Source organism: Cynocephalus volans, chromosome 11, assembly GCF_027409185.1.
Source record: "Cynocephalus volans isolate mCynVol1 chromosome 11, mCynVol1.pri, whole genome shotgun sequence".
Lineage (NCBI taxonomy): Eukaryota > Metazoa > Chordata > Mammalia > Dermoptera > Cynocephalidae > Cynocephalus > Cynocephalus volans.
This window is the reverse complement of record NC_084470.1, coordinates 1,751,576-1,770,715: the sequence shown is the minus strand read 5'-3', so window position 1 is coordinate 1,770,715 and position 19,140 is coordinate 1,751,576. Positions and strand designations below refer to the sequence as shown.

Below are 19,140 nucleotides of genomic sequence, written 5' to 3'. Positions count from 1 at the left end.
TTTATTTTATTTATTTATTTATTTATTTTTATTCCCCAAAGTGTAAAAATCAATTTATTTACTTACTTATTATTATTTTTTAAAATATTTATTGAATCAAAATTGATTATACATATATTTGGGGTCCAACATTGAGATATGTTGATTAAATCAATATTACTAGCATATATATTGTTACAAATCATAATTATTCTTTATGCCCTTTGTTCAATCTCATCACATCCCCTTCACCCTACCCCCTCTAGTTACCGTAGATTTCTTCTCTCCTTCTGAAAGAATAATGGTTACTCTGTTGATTTCTTGCCTAGATGACCTGTCCAATGCTGAGAGGTGTGAACAGGTCCCCCAATATTATCATACAGCAGATGCTTCTTCTGTCACTCTGGAATGGGCTTCGTGGAGAGAGACATCCTCTTCTTTTCTTTATCTCTGCTGGTGACTCTCCTTGTGTCAATGCACTCCAGTGGCTGGTGGACCATCTGCATGGTGGTTGTGGTAGCTAGCCACTTTTGTGGCATCCATGCTTACTGTGGTGTCTGTGGTGGACCACCCACATGGAGGTGATGTTTTTGGCATGCTCCTTGGTGCTGGTGGTGTGTCTCTTTGTGTGTGGGGGGTCTGTTCCCTGGATCCATCCCTCAGGTGTCCAGGCAGGCCCTGAGACACTGGCTTGGTGTGCCGTGTTGTGGGAGGAGAGTCTGGTCCCTGGTCCAAGCCTCAGGTTGCCGGGTGGGCCCCAAGGCACTGGCATGGTGTGCTTGATTGTCGAAGGGGAGTCCAGTTCCCGGATCCATGCCTCGAGCCCTGAGGTGCTGGCATGGTGTGCCTCGTTGAGGGGAGGGGGTTTCAGTCCCCTTCTCCATGCCTTCTGTCCCAGGGGGGGCCCCCGAGGTGCTGGCGGTGTGTCTGAGCTGGAACTAATTTTTTTGTCCTTTGCTTACTTCTAAAGTGGGGGAACTTCCTGTTGGGACCAGAACTCGAGCTCTGTTGTTGAGCTAAATTGCTGCTTTGCTGCTGCTTCCCTAGGGAAGGGTTTTTGTACAGCACAGGTTATAATTGTTGACTTTATAGGTAATTCCAGCTCTCCAGAGACTCGGTGCACCTGGGTTGTGTAGTAACTCTGATCTGGGCCTGAGTCTTTTCATCAAACTGCACCCCATGCAATTCTATATTCCTGACCAGTCTCCTCTGAGTGGTCCTGTGCTGATTGGGGGGCAGATCAGCTGTCCTTGCTGTGCCCCAGTGTTCCCCCAGTGGGCCCATCTCTCCCACGGCCTGTGCTGCAAACACTTGCCGTGGGATGGGCTGTGCACCAGTCTCTTGCAGTGACTCACTGGCCTCTGAGTGGCTCCATTTTTTCAGCTGTTCTGGCTCCTTGCTCCTATGTGGGTCCACGGGAACCCTATTAGTGGTCTTGCTGTCCTGGAGGCCACCAAGGCCCTCTTCTCCCCTGCCACCTCTAAGCAACTCCATCTGAAGGGCACAGCTGCAGCTTTAGCCAGCTCCTGCTCCATGCACTCAGCAGCTCCAGCCTTAAAGTGGCTGTGGCACGAAATGGTCAGAGCAGTTTTTTCTTTCTCTCATTGTGTCTTCTACCTTCATGCATGCTGTAAGTCTCTCCTCCTCTTCCCCTGAGCTCCAGTGTCCCCAGCTTGGCTGATGTCACATTTTTATAGTTGTAAATTGGTTGATTTTTGGGAGAGAGTGACACTGGGGACCGTGTATTCCACCATCTTGACCAGATCTCCCCAAAAATGCTTTATTTTAGACAGTGGCTTTCAAGCTTTTTGACTATGATCTATACATTTTACATTGTGGCCCAGTATACACATATTCATGTGCACACAAGCATACAACTGACACAAAAGTTTCAGAGTTCCCTTATTAAGTAGGATGCAGTATATGTATTCTGTTTCACCCTACTTCTCTCTATTTAAAAGTGCTGGGTTTTATCTAGTAAGTTGATTTCATAGCTCATTAGTGGGATACCTGGCATTTTAAAATGCTTGGGTTCAATTAGAATAGCAGAGAGGGATGTTCTTTGGAGAAGGGTTGCTAGTGGAAGTGAAGAAAGGCATTTCATGCTGGTGCTCAGTGCCCCAGCTAGGTTTATCCTAAGGAGGATTTCTTCCCTCTGTCCAGGCTGCATACCTTGTCATTTCAGTGTGTTGACATGCACACTCTACTTCTACACACTCTGCTTCTGCAGAGTCATTGGGCATCTTTGGGGGCTTTGCATTGGCTCACATTTGGAAGAAAAGATAAAAATCACCTCACCCTCCTAAAAATGCCCTAAATTACAAGTCATTACCAAAGTGAAGCCTCTAAAGGTGGCTCCAGAGTGGCCTTTGTCTTCTCTTCACTTTTCTCCATTCTGCCTGTGCAAGACCCAATTTCTCTCCCACATCATCACAGTCTCCCTCAGCCACTCAGCCCATGTGCTGAATTCTTGCAGCATGTGTGTATGTAATGCTTCACGCTTCAAAATATGCTGCCTTCTATCGTTTTTTATAGACATCTTCTGTCTCTCCAACTAATGAATCTATGGAATCAAAATTTTAAAATGTTTGGCTATGAATTCACCAAAATATAATTTGAAGAGAAATTCAATGGATATACTGACCCTCATCTTTTTTCTCTTTGACAGATTTTGTGTTGTTTTCAGTAACAGTGGGTATTTACTTTTTGGAGAAAATTGTTATAAGTGAATTTCGGAAGGTCTAATGTCTAACTCGTTGGCTCATTTTATGTCCAGTTTCTGTTATAATCAGATCATGTTTAGAGATTCTAATTTGCAACACTTGAAGCCATGCCAGACTGTTTTGTGGTTAAACTTACCGGTATTTATTTTATCTTTTCAAGGGCAACAAAACTTTATAGAGGAAGCTTGATTGCACTCTGCATTTCCAATGTATTTTTCATGCTTCCGTGGCAGTTTGCTCAGTTTGTCCTTCTTACTCAGGTAAGGTAATTATATTTTTAAGCTGATTTAAGGTTAATATGTTTGATTATGTGAACTCATTTGCTTAAAATTATAACTGAGATGTTATATGATTCTAAAGTCCTAAAATGTTTTCCAGTTAATGCTTTTAAAGAAAGCTCAGGGTAGAGAAAAATGTTAGATTTATTTATTAATGAGTGTTAATTAATTACTTACTAGTAGAATGCACTTACTGAACTCAAATTGGTAAGAATGGTTATCTTTGTTATTCAGTATTTGTTCGTGTACTTAGAAGGCCAGTGCTATATAACTTTTAAGTATTTCTCTTAAGTAAACTGTAGTGTTTCTCTTAAGTAAATTGTTTCTTTTGTGAATAGTGCTGTACATTCTTACATGTATGATAAATACCAGTATACTTCAAAAAATTCATGGAAAATTTGAATTAAAAGGTTATATGAATCCTTCCCTGAACTTTTTAGTGGCCCCTCGTACACATGTAAGACTGGCCCCAAAGTGCGAATCTTACTTGTTGGGAAGGCTCATCTCGCAAAGACCAGGAGACAGAGATTGTTGCAATCAAGCAAGAAGTTTTTTTATTCCAGCATGCTGGGGTCGCTCCATCTTCAGGACAGAAGTGGCCCCGAGCTCTTAACACAAGCACTTTTTATTCAGTTTGGTAGGCAGGCTTTGGCAACAGGATGAGTTGTACACAGCGTATTGGTCATCTGAGGTGACTTTTAATTTCGTTGGTGGCCTTCAGTGGGGTGGTACACAGATGAGGAACTGGGGAATTGACCAATAGCCCACCCCTTTTGCGGTTAGGCCCTTCCTGGAACTGGGTGAACTTTGGGCTCTTTGGAAAGTCCCTTCCCCCTAGCAATGGAAAGTCCTTATCTTCTGGTAACGGAAAGTCTCAAGCACCTGGTAGCGGAAGGTCCTAAGTACCTGGTATTGTTTACCCAAAAAGGTTAGGGGTTATCTCTACCTCTACACACAGAGGGTAGCAGGATCAATAGCTAACCGTTTCATGTGTTGATATAATTCCCCCTACCAATCTGTAATTTATCCATTATCTTTCTGTATCTTCCTGTTTCCCTTGAAATAGAAATATATAAAGCAAGGTACCTTGTTGAGAGTGGGAGTAAACTGTATATTTATGTTTTTCCCCACCTGCTATTTTTAAAATTATGCTGGCTATATTCATATAAAGCAGTTGCTTTTTACTGTTCTTTGGAAAGTCTTGTAGTGGAATGAAGTCAGACCTGAGTTTGAGTCCTACCTGTGTTCACTAGCTTCTTGACTTGGACAAATTACTTAACTTTTCTTATTTCAGTTTTCTCATTTCTGAAATAGAGAAAATAAAAGAACCTACCTTATTGGGTTATGGTTAGAATCAGATGAGATAATGTATATAAGCCTCTTAACACAGTACCTGGTACATACTGATAGGACAGTAAGGTTAGCTGATTTTATCATTGTTTTTTTAAAAAACAGGCTTCATTTGTATTTACTTCTTCCTTTGCTCTTATCTTTTAGACTCCATTTAAATCAGTTTCCGGTTTAAATTAACCTTGAGATTCTCTCTTTAAGATTCTACCCTGTGAGTGTGCTGTGTGCTGCTTAGCCCCTGGGGTGAAAGGGAGCTTTCCTCTTGCTTCCAGTTAGGGAGATGGCCGCCTGCTTTCTGTTGATTTTGGAAGGAGGGGACTGGGGGGTGAGGAGAGGAGATGTGGTAACTGTGGGGCTCACGCTGGGTGACAGCGTACGTGCCCCACAGTTATTATGTCCCATCAGTCACCCTGGAGCAATGCGGGATTCCCATGGGTAACGCTGGGTAAAGGGAAACCTGTTGTTTTTCTTACTCATGGGAAAATTTGTTGTCGATTGCTTGGAGATAGAAATCTCCATGAATGTAACTTGTTAAGTGTTTAAGTATTCTGCCATGTTTCAGTTTTTGTGTGCTATATTTATGCAGTAGGAGAGGCATAGAATTTATTCTGAATTGCTTTCTCCATGAAGAAGGGTGGAGAGACATTGTCTGATGTAATACCTCTTTGTAAAAGATGCGGTGTCATCATTTAATCAGCTGATTCATCTAAATAATTCCAGTACTCAGAATTCTTGATAAATAACATACAATTTTCTTCACAATGGAAGAGAAACTTAAAAATACTTTTGTAGTGAAAGTACTTCTTCTAATTTGAAATTTGATAGATTTGATCATCACTAATGGTTGAATACACTATTTGTATTAATGAGGAAAAATACTAACCAAGATACTTGTAAAGAGTGACTAACAGGCAGAAATTAATGTATTTTTACACACAGATGTATTGCATAATTATCTTTGAGTTTAATGTGCCTTCCTCAATTATGGATTAGCTGTCATGTTATAATAACATTTTAATATTTTTTTTGATTGGATATAGTATTTTTAAATTGTACTTGTTGACAGAGTCAACCTGATAATAAAGTTAGTATTGTTTTGGATAATCCACAAAATAGACAGTTCACATGGTTAATTGAGAGAACTATGTATGAGAGAGAAGAATCAACCAAGATTTGCTACATTAACATATTGACCGTGTTCAATATGGCAAATTGGCAGATGAAAGGAAAACTAAAGAATCTACCTTCAGTATAAATATAAATCAGTTAGAAATAACAATAAAAATAATCTTTTCTTCATTCTTATAGCTGTTTATTTTATATGTGATTTTTATTTTTAACTTAATTTCTTTTTAAATTTCAGATTGCATCATTATTTGCAGTATATGTTGTGGGGTACATTGATATATGTAAATTACGGAAGATCATTTACATACACATGGTAATTGTTTTTTATTGTTTTCCATTTAGTTTGACCTTAAACTAAACTCCTGATTAATATTTGATTGTTCGTTGTTGAAACTAGTTGTAACATGCTTCCATAACTAAAACAAATGTCATTCAAACACTGTGATATTATCAATAGACCGTGTTTTAAATAGGACACCCAGAAAATTTTAATTTGGGTCGTATTATCTGATTGGGGTTGTGCCTAACTTATTATACATTATCAGTAAAAGAAATGGAGAGAAACATTGAATGGCATGTTATCCAGGAGCGGTCTGCTAGAATGAAATGGAGTGTTCACTCGCTGATCACCAACTGTGCAGGCGTGTGGGACACGCCTGTGACTTGAACTACAGAGATTCCAGCATTTGTGTACATTCTAGTAAAGCAGGAGGAGGAGGGAAGATGGGATGAATGATGAACACAGTAAATGGGTAAATTGTATAGATGAAAGAAGGTGATAAGGTTTATAGAAAAAAGAAGAGAAAGTCAGGGTAAGGGAGATGAGGGGTGCCATCGTCACAGGGTTGGAGACCAGGTTATCAAACGAGGTGGCCAGGTGTTACTGAGAAGGGGAGAGTGGAGCAGAGATTGGAAGGAGGAGCTGGAGCTGCCAAGGAGGTGTCACAGAGAAGAATATTCTAGGTGGTGGAACAAGGACAGCAGAGGCCCCGAGGCTGGCTGGTTGATGTTGATGAATGTTTATCCTCTAAAAGCATTTGTCTTCTCTCTGTCATTAGTATTTATAATCTTGTGTTTTCTTTTTCTCATAATTTTTATGTTGTTATAATATACCATTATTACTCTTTCTTCTCTAATAATTAGTACATGTAAAAGGACATTTATAAAGTTATGAACACAGTTATAAAGTAAACAACCACGAGCCTACCCCCTCTGAATGACAAGTAGGACCTTGTCATTACTTTGTCGTCCTGTGTGCCCTGAACACATCCCCTCACTTCTTCTAGAGGTAACCACTACCCTGACTTTTTAAATTGTAGTTAACTAGCTTTTCTTTATAACTTCACCATATCTATATTCCTAAATAATATATATTTTTATTATTAAATATCAACATTGTTTTTGAGGTTTGTACAAAAGGCATTCCTTTATGAGACTTGTGTTTCCACCTGGATTTCTGGGATTTGTTACAGGAGTTCAGATATTTTCATGTTTTTATATTTTCCATTGCATAAATAAAGCACAATTTATCCATTTTGTTGTTGTTGAAGGACATTTAAGTTCTTTCCTCTTACCTCCCCACCTCTTTTTTCATTTATGAATGTTGCCGTACATTCTTACACATATCTCCTAGGGCGTGTATATTAGGAGTGTCTCTAGGGTGTTTACCTAGTCGTAGACTTTTGCTGGGTAGTAAATTATGTTGTGTTCGACATCATAAATACCTATTGTTTTTAAAAAATGATTGGACTACTTCAAGCAGCAGTATGTAATAGCCTATGTTAGTTTACATTCTTTTATTATTTATTAATCTGTTGGTGTAATATGTTGGTATCTTGTGACCGTAATTTATATTTTTTCTGATTCTGATTAGAGCTGAGCATCTTTTGGTATATTTATGGACCCTTTGTGTTTCTGTTTTTGCGCTATTTCTATTCAAATCTTTTACCAATTTTTCTGTTGTCCCAGGGAAAATGGCATCTATTTTATTCAGTGCAATATAATCCATTATTGTCATTGTTTATATTGATGCTCAAATTGTTCCAGATTTGTCCACTTGTTCAAGCTGGCTTCTCTATCCTTTCAACATGTCCTCAGCATGCTTTGAGCACTTTTTAAAAGAAATTAATAAATGTTAAGTTTCATGAAATGCTTTTCTGCATCTTTTTAGATGATCCTGTGGATTTTCCCTTCTTTAATCTGTTACTGTGGTGAATTAACATTAATTGATTTTCTAGCATTAAAAAGCCTTGTTTAGCCTAATTTTTTATATATTGCTCGATTCTGTTTGGTATTATTTTGATAAGATTTTTACATCTCTTCATGAATGGGATATACAGTAATTATCTTTTTTTTATATTTGGCTTATTTTTTTCCAAACTGTTTAATATAACTTTTTACTTTGAAGTACAAATTAGAATAAACGTTAAGCATTCAGAGTTGGCCAGCTACATAGTCACATAGGCAACCATGGCTGAGGGCTTTGACTCAAAGTTATAGCTATAAAAGTATTGAAATTACACAGGTTCATTTTGTTGTAGAAACTGTTTTGGGTAAGTGACTTATGCTTTATGATGTGACTTACTAACTATTCTCTATTTTATTCCATTACCGCTTTACAAATTCCTAAATTGTTATAGTTACATTACAAAAAAATAGAATTGTCTCCAGAAAGGATTTTTAATTTTTTTATTGTAGTAAAATACATGTAACAAAATTTGCCATCTTAAGCATTTTTAGGTGTACAGTTCAATGGTGTTAAGGACATTCATGTTGTTTTGCAACCATCACCACCATGTATCTACAGAACTCTTTTCATCCTGCAAAACTGAAACTCTTTACCCATTAAAAATAACTCCTTATTCTCCCATGTTCCCAGTTTCTGTCTTTATCTATGATTTTGACTACCTTATTAAGTATATTATGTAAGTGAAATCATATAGTATTTGTCTTTTTGTGACTGGCTTATTTTACTTAGCATAATGTCCTCAAGTTTCTTCAATGTTGGCATATGTCAGAATTTTCTTCCTTTTTAAGACTGAATAATATTCTATTGTACATATATACACATCACATTTTGCTTATCCATTTGTCTGTCCATAGACACATTGGTTACTTCCGTGTTTTAGCAGCAGCAAATAAGGCTGCTGTGAACATGGGTATGCAAGTATCTCCTTGAGACCTTCCTTTCAACTTTTTTGGGTATGTGCCCAGTTGTGGAATGCCTGGATTGAACATATGGTAGATCTGATTTTATTTTTTTGAGGAATTGACGTATTTTTTTTACACAATTTTATATTCCCACCAAAAATACACAGATTCCAATTTTACCACATCATTGGCAACACTTGTTTTCTGTTTTGTTTTGATTTTTTTGTAGCCATCCTCAAGTGTATGAGTTGATACCTCATTGTGGTTTTTGTTTCTTTGTTTTTTAATTTGAAAACTTTATTTTTTAGAACAATTTTAGGTTTACAGCAAAATTAAGCAGAAAGTACATAAGAGTAATTATGTACTTTTTTTTATCATCAGAAAGTACGTTAAGCAGGGTTCCCATATACCTCATGTCCCACTCATGCACAACATCCCCACGATCGATATCTTGCACCAGAGTTTTGCATTTGTTACAAGTGATAAACCTGTATTGACACATCATACTCACCCAAAGTTTGTCATTTACATTAGGGTTCACTCTTGGTACTGGGTTTTGACAAATGTGTAATGACATGTAGCCACGATTGTAATATGATATAGTATCATAGCGCTAAAAATCCTCTGTACTCTGCTTGTTCATCCCTTCCTCCCCTCTACCCCTGGTAACCACTGGGTCTTTTTACTGTTTCCATAGTTTTGCCTTTTGCAGAATGTCAAATATTTGGATCATACAGTATGTAGCATTTTCAGATTGGCTTCTTTCACCTAGTAAAAAGTTTCCCAAAGTCTTTGCATGGTGTGATAGCTCATTTGTTTATAGTGCTGAATAACATTTGATTATGTGGATGTACCACTGTTTATCCATTCATCTACTGAAGGACATCTTGGTTAATTCCAAGTTTTGGCAATTATGGATAAAGATCCTGTACACATCTGCAGAGTTTTGTGTGGACATAAGTTTTCAGTTCATTTGGGTAAATAACAAGGAAAGTGATTGTTGGATAATATGGTAAGAGTGTGCTTAGTTGTTAGGAAATTGCCAAACTGTCTTCCAAAGTGGCTGTACCATTTTGCATTTGCATCAGCAGTGAATGAGAGCTCCTGCTGCTCTCCTCTCATCAGCACGTGCTGGTGTCAGTATTTGATTTTTGCCATTCTGATAGATGTATAGTAAGATCTCATTTTTGTTTTAATTTGGTTGTATATCTTTTCATACACCTATTTGCCATCTATATATCTTCTTTGGTGAGGTATCTGTTAAGGTCTTTTGTCCATTTTTTCATTCAGTTGTTTATTTTCTTATTGTTAGTTTTCAAAGAACGAGCTTTTTGTTTTGTTGATTTTGTCTGTTGATTTCCTGTTTTCAACTTCATTGAGTTTTGCTATAATTTTTATGATTTCTTTTCTTCTACTTAGTTTGGATTTAGTTTGCTCTTCTTTTTCTAGTTCTATAAGATGAAAACTTATGTTATTGATTTTAGATTTTTCTTCTTTTCTAAAATATGTGTTCAATAGTATAAATTCCTTCTAAGCTCTGCACCTTAAGAATTTTGATGTTCTATTTTCATTTCCATTGCGTTTAAGATATTTTAAAATTTCTTTTGAGATTTCTTCTTTGACTCATGTGTTATGGAAAAGTATGATATTTAAACTCTAAATGTTTTGGAATCTTACAGCTGTCTTTCTGGTTTAATTCCATTGTGGACATTGTTTGATTTCGGTTTTTTTAATTTGTTAAGGTGTGTTTTATGGCCCAGAATATGGTCTATTTTGGTGAATTTCCGGTGTGAATTTGAGAAGAATGTGTAATCTGCTGTTTTGGAGTGAAGAATATATATTTCTTATTATTTTATCCCAGTTGATTAATGGTGGTGTTGAGTTTAACTGTGCCCTTCCTGATTTTCTGCCTGCTGGATCTCTCCATTTCTGATAGAGGGGTGTTGAAGTCTCCAGTTATAAATAGTGCATTACTCTGTTTCTTCTTGGAATTCCACTAGTCTTTGTTTCATGTATTTTGACACTCTATTGTTACATGCATACAAGTTAAGGATTGTTATATCTTCTTGTAGTATTTACCACTTTGTCATTATGTAATGCTGCTTTTTATACACGATAACTTTCCTTGTTCTGAAGTCTGCCATATCTGACATTAATGTAGCTACTCCACCTTTCTTTTAATTATTGTTAGCATAGTATAGCTTTCTCCATTCCTGTAGTTTTAATCTATATTTAAAGTGAGTTTTCTGTAGACAACATAGGTTAGGTCTTGTTTTCTGATTCACTCCAACAATCTCTTTTTTTAACTAATCTATTTTTATTGAAATGTAATTGATTAAGCACATCTGTGCGGTACAGCATTTAATATCAATAACTGTGTGCAATATGTGATGCTTAGATAAAGATAATTAATATATTCAACATTACACAGTGTAATAACTTCTTGTGGCCCTTTACCAATTTCTTGCTAACCCCCCTACCCTCCCCTTTTCCCATCTCTGGTGGCCTCAGTTCTGTTCTCTCTTTTTGAAATTCAGCATTTTATTGTGATTGTTGTATCTTTCTTGCTTGATTTTTAAACTTGTTTACTTTTGAAGTTCCCACTTATGGGTGAGAACATGCAGTATTTATTTCTCTTTCTGTGCCTAGCTTATGTAACTTAACATAATTTTCTCTAAGTTCACCCATCTTGCTGTGAATTACAGAATCTCATTCTTTTTTTATGGCAGGGTAGTATTCCATTGAGTACATATACTACATTTTCCTTATCCAGTCATCTGATGATGGACATTTAGGTTGGGCCCATATGTTGACTATTTTAAATAAAGCTGCAGTAAACATGGAAGTGCAGGTATCCCTTCATCATGATGATTTCCATTCCTTTGGGTAAATACCCAGCAGTGATGTTGCTGGATCATATGATAGTTCTACCTAAAGTTGTTTGGCCAAGCTCCATACTGTTTTCCATAATGTCTGCACCAATTTACACTCCCACCAACAGTGTACAGTGGTTTTCTTTACATCCTTACCAGCATTTTTTGTTCTCTGTCTTTTTGATAATAACCAGTCTAACTGAGGTGGGATAGCTCATTGTGTTTTTGATTTGCAGTACCCTAATGCTTAGTGATGTTGAGCATTTTATCATATGCCTGTTGGTCATTTGCATATTTTCCTTTCAGAAATGCCTGTACAGTTCCTTTGCCCATTTTTTAATTGGGTTACTTCTTTTTTACTATTAAGGTGTATGAGTTCCTTGTATATTCTGAGTATTAATCCCTTGTTGAATACATAGTTTCTAAATATTTTCTCTCATTCTATAAGTTCTCTTTTTGTGTTGTTTCTTTTGCTGTGCAGAAACTTTTTAGTTTGATATAATCCCATTTGTTTATTTTTCTTTTGTTGCCTGTGGTTTTGAGGTCTTATTCACAAAGTCTTTTCCCAGTCCTACATTCTAAAGTGTTACCCCTATGTTTTCTTTTAGGAGTTTTATATTTTCAGATCTTATATTTAAATCTTTAATTATTTTGTGTTGATTTTGGTATATGGTGAGAGATACAGGTCTAGTTTCCTTCTTCTACATGTGGATGTCCAGTTTTCCCAGCACCATTTACTGAAGAGGCAGTCTATTCTCAAATGTGTGTTTTTGTTGCCTTTGTTGAAGATTAGTTGGCTGTAAGTATATGGGTTGTTTTCTGGGTTCTCTTTTCTGTTCCATGGTCTGAGTTCTGTTTTTATGCCAGTACTGTGCTGTTTTGGTTACTATAGCTTTGTAGTATAATTTGAAGTCAGGTAGTATAATGCGTCCAGCTTTTTTTTTTTTTTTTTTTTTTTTTGGCTCAGGATTGCTTTGGCTATTTGGGGTCTTTTATTGCTCCATATGAGTGTTAGGATCATTTTTTCTATTTCTGTGAGGAATGTCATTGGTATTTTGATGATGATTGCATTGAATCTTTAGGTTGCTTGGGTAGTATGGACATTTTTACAATGTTAATTCTTTCAATCCATGAATTTGAAATGTCTTTCCATCTTTGTGTCCTCTTTAACTTCTTTAGCAGTGATTTATAGTTCTTGTTTTAGAGATATTTCACCTCCTTGGTTAAATTAATTCCTAGGTATTTCAGTTTTTTTGTGACGATTGCAAATGAGCTTGCTTTCTTCATTTCTTTTTCTGATACTTCATTGTTGGAGTGTAAAAATGCTTCTGATTTTTGCATATTGATTTTGTATCCTGCAACTTTACTGAAATCATTTATCAGCTCTAAGAGTTTTTTGGTAAAGCCTTTAGGTTTTTCTGTATATAGGAACATGTCATCTGCAAATAAGGACAGTTTGACTATATCTTTTCCAATCTGCTGTCCTTTATTTCTTTCTTTTAACTGGTTATTCTGACTAGTACTTCCAATACTGTGTTAAATAGGATAGATGAGAGTGTTTTGTTCATGTTCATCAAAGATACTGGCCTGTAGTTTTCTTTTTTTTTGTTGTATCTTTGTCAGGTTTTGGTATCCGGGTGATACTAGCATCATGGGATGAGTTTTGGAGAATGTTCTCTTTCAATTTTTTGGAATAGTTTGAAGAGAATTGGTATTAATTCCTCTTTAAAGGTTTGGTAGAATTCAGCAGTAAAGGCAGCTGATCCTTGGCTTTTCTTTGTTGGGAGACTGCTGATTAGTGCTTCAAATTTGTTACTTGTTATTGGTCTTTTCAGGTTTTCTATGGCTGCTTGGTTCTATCATAACAGTTTGTATGTGTTCAGAGATGTGTCCATTTCCTCCAGGTTTTCAAATTTGTTGGTGTGTAGTTTTTTGTAATGCTCTATAATGATTCTTTGTATTTCTGTGGTATTGGTTGTAATGTCTCCTGTTTAATTTCTGATTTTTGCGATTTGTGTCTTCTCTCTTCCTTTTTTTGTTAGCATAGCTAATGGTTAGTTTATTTTATTTATCTTCTCAAAAAACCCAACTTTTTGTTTCGCTGATTTTTTGTATCATTTTTGGGATCTCTGTCATTTAGTTCTGCTCTCATCTTTATTTTTTTTCTATCCACTAATTTTGGGGTTGGGCTGTTCTAGATTTTCTACTCTTTAAGATGTAGCATTATGTTGTTTATTTGAAATCTTTTTTTTAATTTAAGCTTTTATTGCAGCAAACTTCCCTCTTAGTACTGCTTTTGGTGTATCCCACAGGTTTTGGTATGATGTGTTTTTATTTTCATTAATTTCAAGAAATTTTTTGATTTTTCTATTGAATTTCTTCTTTGACCCATAGGTTGTTCAGGAGTATGTGTTTAATTTCCATGATTTTGTATAGTTTCCAGAGTTTCTCTTGTTCTTGATTTCTGCTTTTAACCCATTATGATCTGAAAAGGTACTTGAAATGGTTTCAGTTTTTAAAAATTTGTTGAGACTTGATTTGTGTCCTAACATGTGGTCTGTCCTGGAGAATGTTCCCATGTGCTGATGAGAAGAATGTACATTCTGTAGTTGGTGGATGACATGTTCTGTAGATATCTGCCAGGTCCAATTGTTCTAAATGTAGTTTAAATCCTGTGTTTCTCTGTTTGTTTGTTGCCTGGATGATCTGTCCAGTGTTGAAAGAGGTATGTTTAGGTTCCCAACTATTATCATATTGGGGACTGTCTCTTTCTTTAAGTCTAATAGTGTTTGCTTTATATATCTGGGTGCTCTGGTGTTGGGTGCATATATATTGCTGATTGTTATGTGTTCTTGCTGGATAGGCTCCTTTATCATTATATACTGGCCTCCTTCATTTCTTTTTATGGCTTTTGGTTTTAATTTTATTTTATCTGATATAAGAATAGCTATTACTGCTTGCTTTTGGTTTCCCTTTCTGTGGTATATCTTTATACATCCCTTCACTGTTAGTCTGCATGTGTCTTTACAGGTGAGGTGAGTCTCTTATAGACAGCTTCTAGTTGGGTCTACCTTTTTAATCCAATCAGTCAGTCTGTGTCTTTTGAGTGGGGAATTTAATCCATTTACATTTAGGGTAGTTATTGAAAGGCAACGTTTTACTCCTGGCATTTAATTGCTTTTTCTATGTTTGATTTGAATATTTTTTCTTCCTTTCTTTCCCTTTTGTTTTTTTTCTTTGGTATTTGTTGGTTTTTTGAGGTGGTATGTTATAGTTTCTTTCTCTTTCTTGTTTGCATATCTGCTCTATGAGCAGTATTTGTTCTTTCTCATATATTCATAGTGGTGATTATTGTTTTGGGGGCTCCACGTGCAGGAGTTTCTTAAGGATATCTTGTAGAGCAGGTTGCTTGTTGATGAACTCCTGCAGCTTGTTTGTCTGGGAAATACACATTTTCACCTTCATTTCTGAGGGATAGACTTGCTGACTATAGTATTCTTGGTTGGCAGTTTTTTTCTGTTAATACTTTGAATTATCATAGCATTCTCTTCTGGCCTGTAGAGTTTCTGCTGTGAAGTCTGCTATTAGTCTGCTGAGTCTCCCTTGTAGTGACTTGATGCTTTTCTTTTGGTGTTTTTAGGATTCTCTTTGACTTTTGACAGTTTGACTACACCATATCTCAGGGAGGAGATTTTGGATTGAATCTGTTTGGGGATATTTGAGCCTCTTGGATCTGGAAGTCCATTTCTCTACTAATACCTGGGATGTTTTTCACTATTATTTCATTGAATATGTTTTTAATGCTTTTTCCTTTCTTTTCCTCTTCTGGGACACCTTTAATTTCAGTGTTTGTATGCTTAAGGTTGACTTTTAGCTCTCTTAGATTTTTTTCATTTTTGGATTCTTTTTCCTTCTTTTGTCTGCTTGGATTCCTTTTCCTTTTTTTTGTCTATTTTGAAAATACTGCCTTCAACATCAGAAATTCTTCCTTCTGCTTGCTCTAGACTGCTCCTGTGCTTTCAACTATAGTTTTTATTTTGTCATATGTGCCTTGAGTTCCAGGAGTTCTGTTACATTCTTTTTTATGGTATTTATTTCTTTGTAAATTTCCTCCTTCATGTCCTCGATTGGTTTTCTAATTTTGTGTGTTGTTTGAATCTTTTATCTCACTGAATTTCTTTAAGATTGTTACTTGGAGTTCCTTTTCAGACATGACAAGGGTTTTCTGTTGTTCAGTGTCTGATATTTGACAATTATAGTATTCTTTTGGTGGTATCATATTTTCTTGGTGGGTTTTTTTTTTTTTGGTATTTCTAGTATCTACATTGATGTATAGTCATCTGCTGGAGTAGTTGTTTCTTCTATTACTCTGGGGTAGCTTTTAAGGAGAGAGACTCTCTCCTGTAGCTTTTTTATATGTTGCTCATTGGGTGAGGTTTTAGTTTTGGTTATGAGTAGACTTAGTAATTCTAGTAGTTCTGGTAGGCTCAGTTTTTCTGGGTAGATTCAGTAGTTCTGGATAGACTCATTAGTTCCGTGAGGTGCTAACACCTATGTATGCATCTAGGGCTGGGCACATGGCTGGCCCCCTGCCTGTGGCTGGGGCTCTGCAGGCAGCTGTGGTGGCTGAGACCATGCAATTGACTGGATGTTCATGGCCACCTCTTTTTTTTATTTTAAACATTTATTTGTACATATTTGTGGGGTACAGTGTATTGTCTCAATACATGTATGTACTCTACATTAATTCACTTAGGGTGGATAGCATAGCTTTGTACCCATTAATCCACCACTCCCCACTTGATCATCGTGAATGATTTTTTTTTAGTGTGTTGGATTTGGTTTGCTAGAATTTTATTGAGGATTTTTGTATCTATGTTCATAGGGGTATTGGTCTGTAGTTTTCTGGTTTTAGTATGAGGATAATGCTGGCCTCATAAAATGAATTTGGAAGTATTCCTTCCTCTTAAATTTTTTGGAAGCGTTTGAGAAGAATTTGTGTTAGTTCCTTTTTAAATGTTTGGTAGAATTTAGCAGTGAAGCAATCTGGTCTGGGGGTTTTCCTTATTGGGAGACTATAACTGCTTCAGTCTTCTTACTCAGTATTGGTCTGTTTAGGTTCCTTTAAGTCATATGTGTTCAGGAATTTATCCATTTCTTCTAGTTTTTCCAGTTTATTAGTGTATAGTTGTTTATAATAGTCTCTTACGATCCTTTACATTTCAGTGATGTCAGTTGTATTGTCTCTTTTTTCATTTCTTATTTCAATTATTTGAGTCATCTCTTTTTTTCTTCATCATTCTAACTAAAGGTTTATTGATTTTTTTTCTTTTTGAAAAACCAACTTTTTTCATTGATTTTTTTTTTGTATTGTTTTTAAAATCTCTAATTTATTTATTTCTGCTATGATCTTTGTTATTTCTCTCCTTCTACACAGTGGGTTTGGTTTGTTCTTGTTTTTCTAGTTCTCTGAAGTGAGGTGTTAGGTGGTTCATTTGAAGTCTGTCTTTGTTGATGCATACATTTATTACTATAAATTTCCCTCTTAGATCTGCTTTTGGTGTATCCCATACGTTCTGTATTGCTGTGTTTTCATTTTCATATGTCTCGAGTAATTTTTTAATTTTCTTTTAGATTTCTTCTTTGACCCCTTTATTGTTTAGGAGCATGTTGTTTAATGTTTGTGTATTTGTACAGTTAACAATGTCCCTTCTGTTACTGATTTATATTTTTATCCCTTTGTGGTCAGACAAGATAGTTGATATTTCAATTTTTTTTTTTTATCTGTCGAGACTTGTGAACTATTCTAGAGAATGTTTCATGCATTGCTGAGAACACTATGTATTCTACAGCTGTCTTCTGAAATGTGTTATGCATTTCTGTTAGATCCAGTCGACATAGAGTGGAGATTAACTCTTATGTTTCTTTGTTTTTGTCTGGATGATCTGTCCTTTTCTGAATGTGGGTTATTAAAGTCCCCACCTATTATTGTGCTAGACTTTCTCTCTCCCATTACTTCTAATAGTAATTGCTTCATATATATCTAGGTGCTCTAATGTTGGGTGTATATATATTTAGAATTGTTCTATTGTCATTTTGAATTATTCTGTTTATTATTATATAATGACCTTCCTTATGTTTTTTTTTACTTTCTTGGCCTGAAGTCTCTTTTAGCTGATACAAGTATAGCTACTCCTGCTCTTTTTTGGTTTGCATTTGCACGAAGTATCTTTTTTCATCACTTCCCTTTCAATCAGTGTGTGTCTTTATAGGTGAAGTGAGTTTCTTGTAGGCAGCATACTGTTGCTTCTTGCTTTCTAGTCCATTGAGCCACTCTGTGTCTTTTCACTTGTGAATTTAATTCACTCACATTTAGGGTTATTATTGATATACAGGGTCTTGTTACTGCCATTATGTTACTTTTTTCTGGTTGTTTTTGAGATTCTCCTTTTTTTGGTCTTACTGTCTTTCTTTGTAGATGAGTGATTTTCTCTAATAGCATACTGTGATTTCTCTATGTATTTTTAGTATGTCTCTTATGAGTTTGTGTGTTATGGTTACAAGTGAGGCTTACAAAAATATTTTATAGTTATAACAGATTATTTTAAACTAATACCAACTTAACTTTGATATCTAAGTAAGAAGAAAATACCAAAGCCAACTCTACACTTTGGTATCAGCCCTCCTGCTTTTTGGCATTTTGTTGTTTCAGGTTATATCTCTTAATATTGCCTATCTCATATGGTTGATGAGTTTGTTATTATCTTGTTGAACATGTCCTTTTGTCTTCAAAGTAAGGATATAAGTGGTTTATATACCATCTTTACATCATTGGAGTATTCTGAGATGTGTACTTAATTTACTAGTGAGTTTTGTGTCTGTAAATGTATTCTTGATACATTTTAGCTTCATCTTCTTTCACACTGAAGAACTCCCTTTAGAATTTTTTGCAGTGCAGGTCTAGTGTTGATGAATTCCCTTAGCTTTTGTTTGTCTGGGAAAGACTATTTCTTCTTTGTATATGAAGGTTAATTTTACTGGATACAAAATTCTTGGTTGACAATCTTTTTCCTTCAGCGTGTTGAGTATATCGTCCCTTTCTCTACTGGCCTGTTGGGTTTCTACTAAGAAATCCTCTAACAGCTGTATTGGGTCTCCATTGAATGTTATGTGTTACTTTTCTCTTGCTGCTTTCAATATTCTCTCTTTGCCTTAGTTTTTGATAATCTGATTATGATGTGCCTTGTGGTGTTCCTCTTTGGATTCAATTTGGTGACCTCTGAGCTTCCTGTACCTGGATGCTGTTATCTTTCTGCATACTTAGATAATTTTCAGCTATTATTTCCTTAAATATGCTTTCTAAGTCTCTTCCTTTTTCATCTCTTTTAGCTACACCAATTATGTGGAGGTTATTTCACTTAATAGAGGCCCGTAATTCCTGCATTCTGTTTCTTTTTTTTTTCTTATTCTTTTTTTCTTTTTGCTTCTCTGATTGGATAATTTTCTATGTTCTGTCTTTGAGCTTACTGATTCTTTCCTCTGTTTGATCCAGTCTTGTGTTAGAGCTTTCTATTGAGTTTTTCAGTTTGATAACCTATCCTTTATTTCTAGAATTTCTCTTTGGTTTTTTAAGTTTGATTCTATTTCTTTGTTAAGTTT

At 35.7% G+C, this 19,140-nt stretch overlaps 1 protein-coding gene across 1 annotated transcript in view; it reads left to right on the top strand.

Annotated features, from left to right (window-relative positions):
- DPY19L1 (dpy-19 like C-mannosyltransferase 1) overlaps positions 1-19,140 on the top strand; it is a 124,105-nt gene that overhangs the window by 63,769 nt on the left and 41,196 nt on the right. Inside the window, exons 9-10 of the mRNA XM_063114509.1 lie at positions 2,863-2,962; positions 5,694-5,771. Of these exons, the coding sequence (XP_062970579.1) occupies positions 2,863-2,962; positions 5,694-5,771 (178 nt within the window). The remainder of the gene's footprint in view (positions 1-2,862; positions 2,963-5,693; positions 5,772-19,140) is intronic.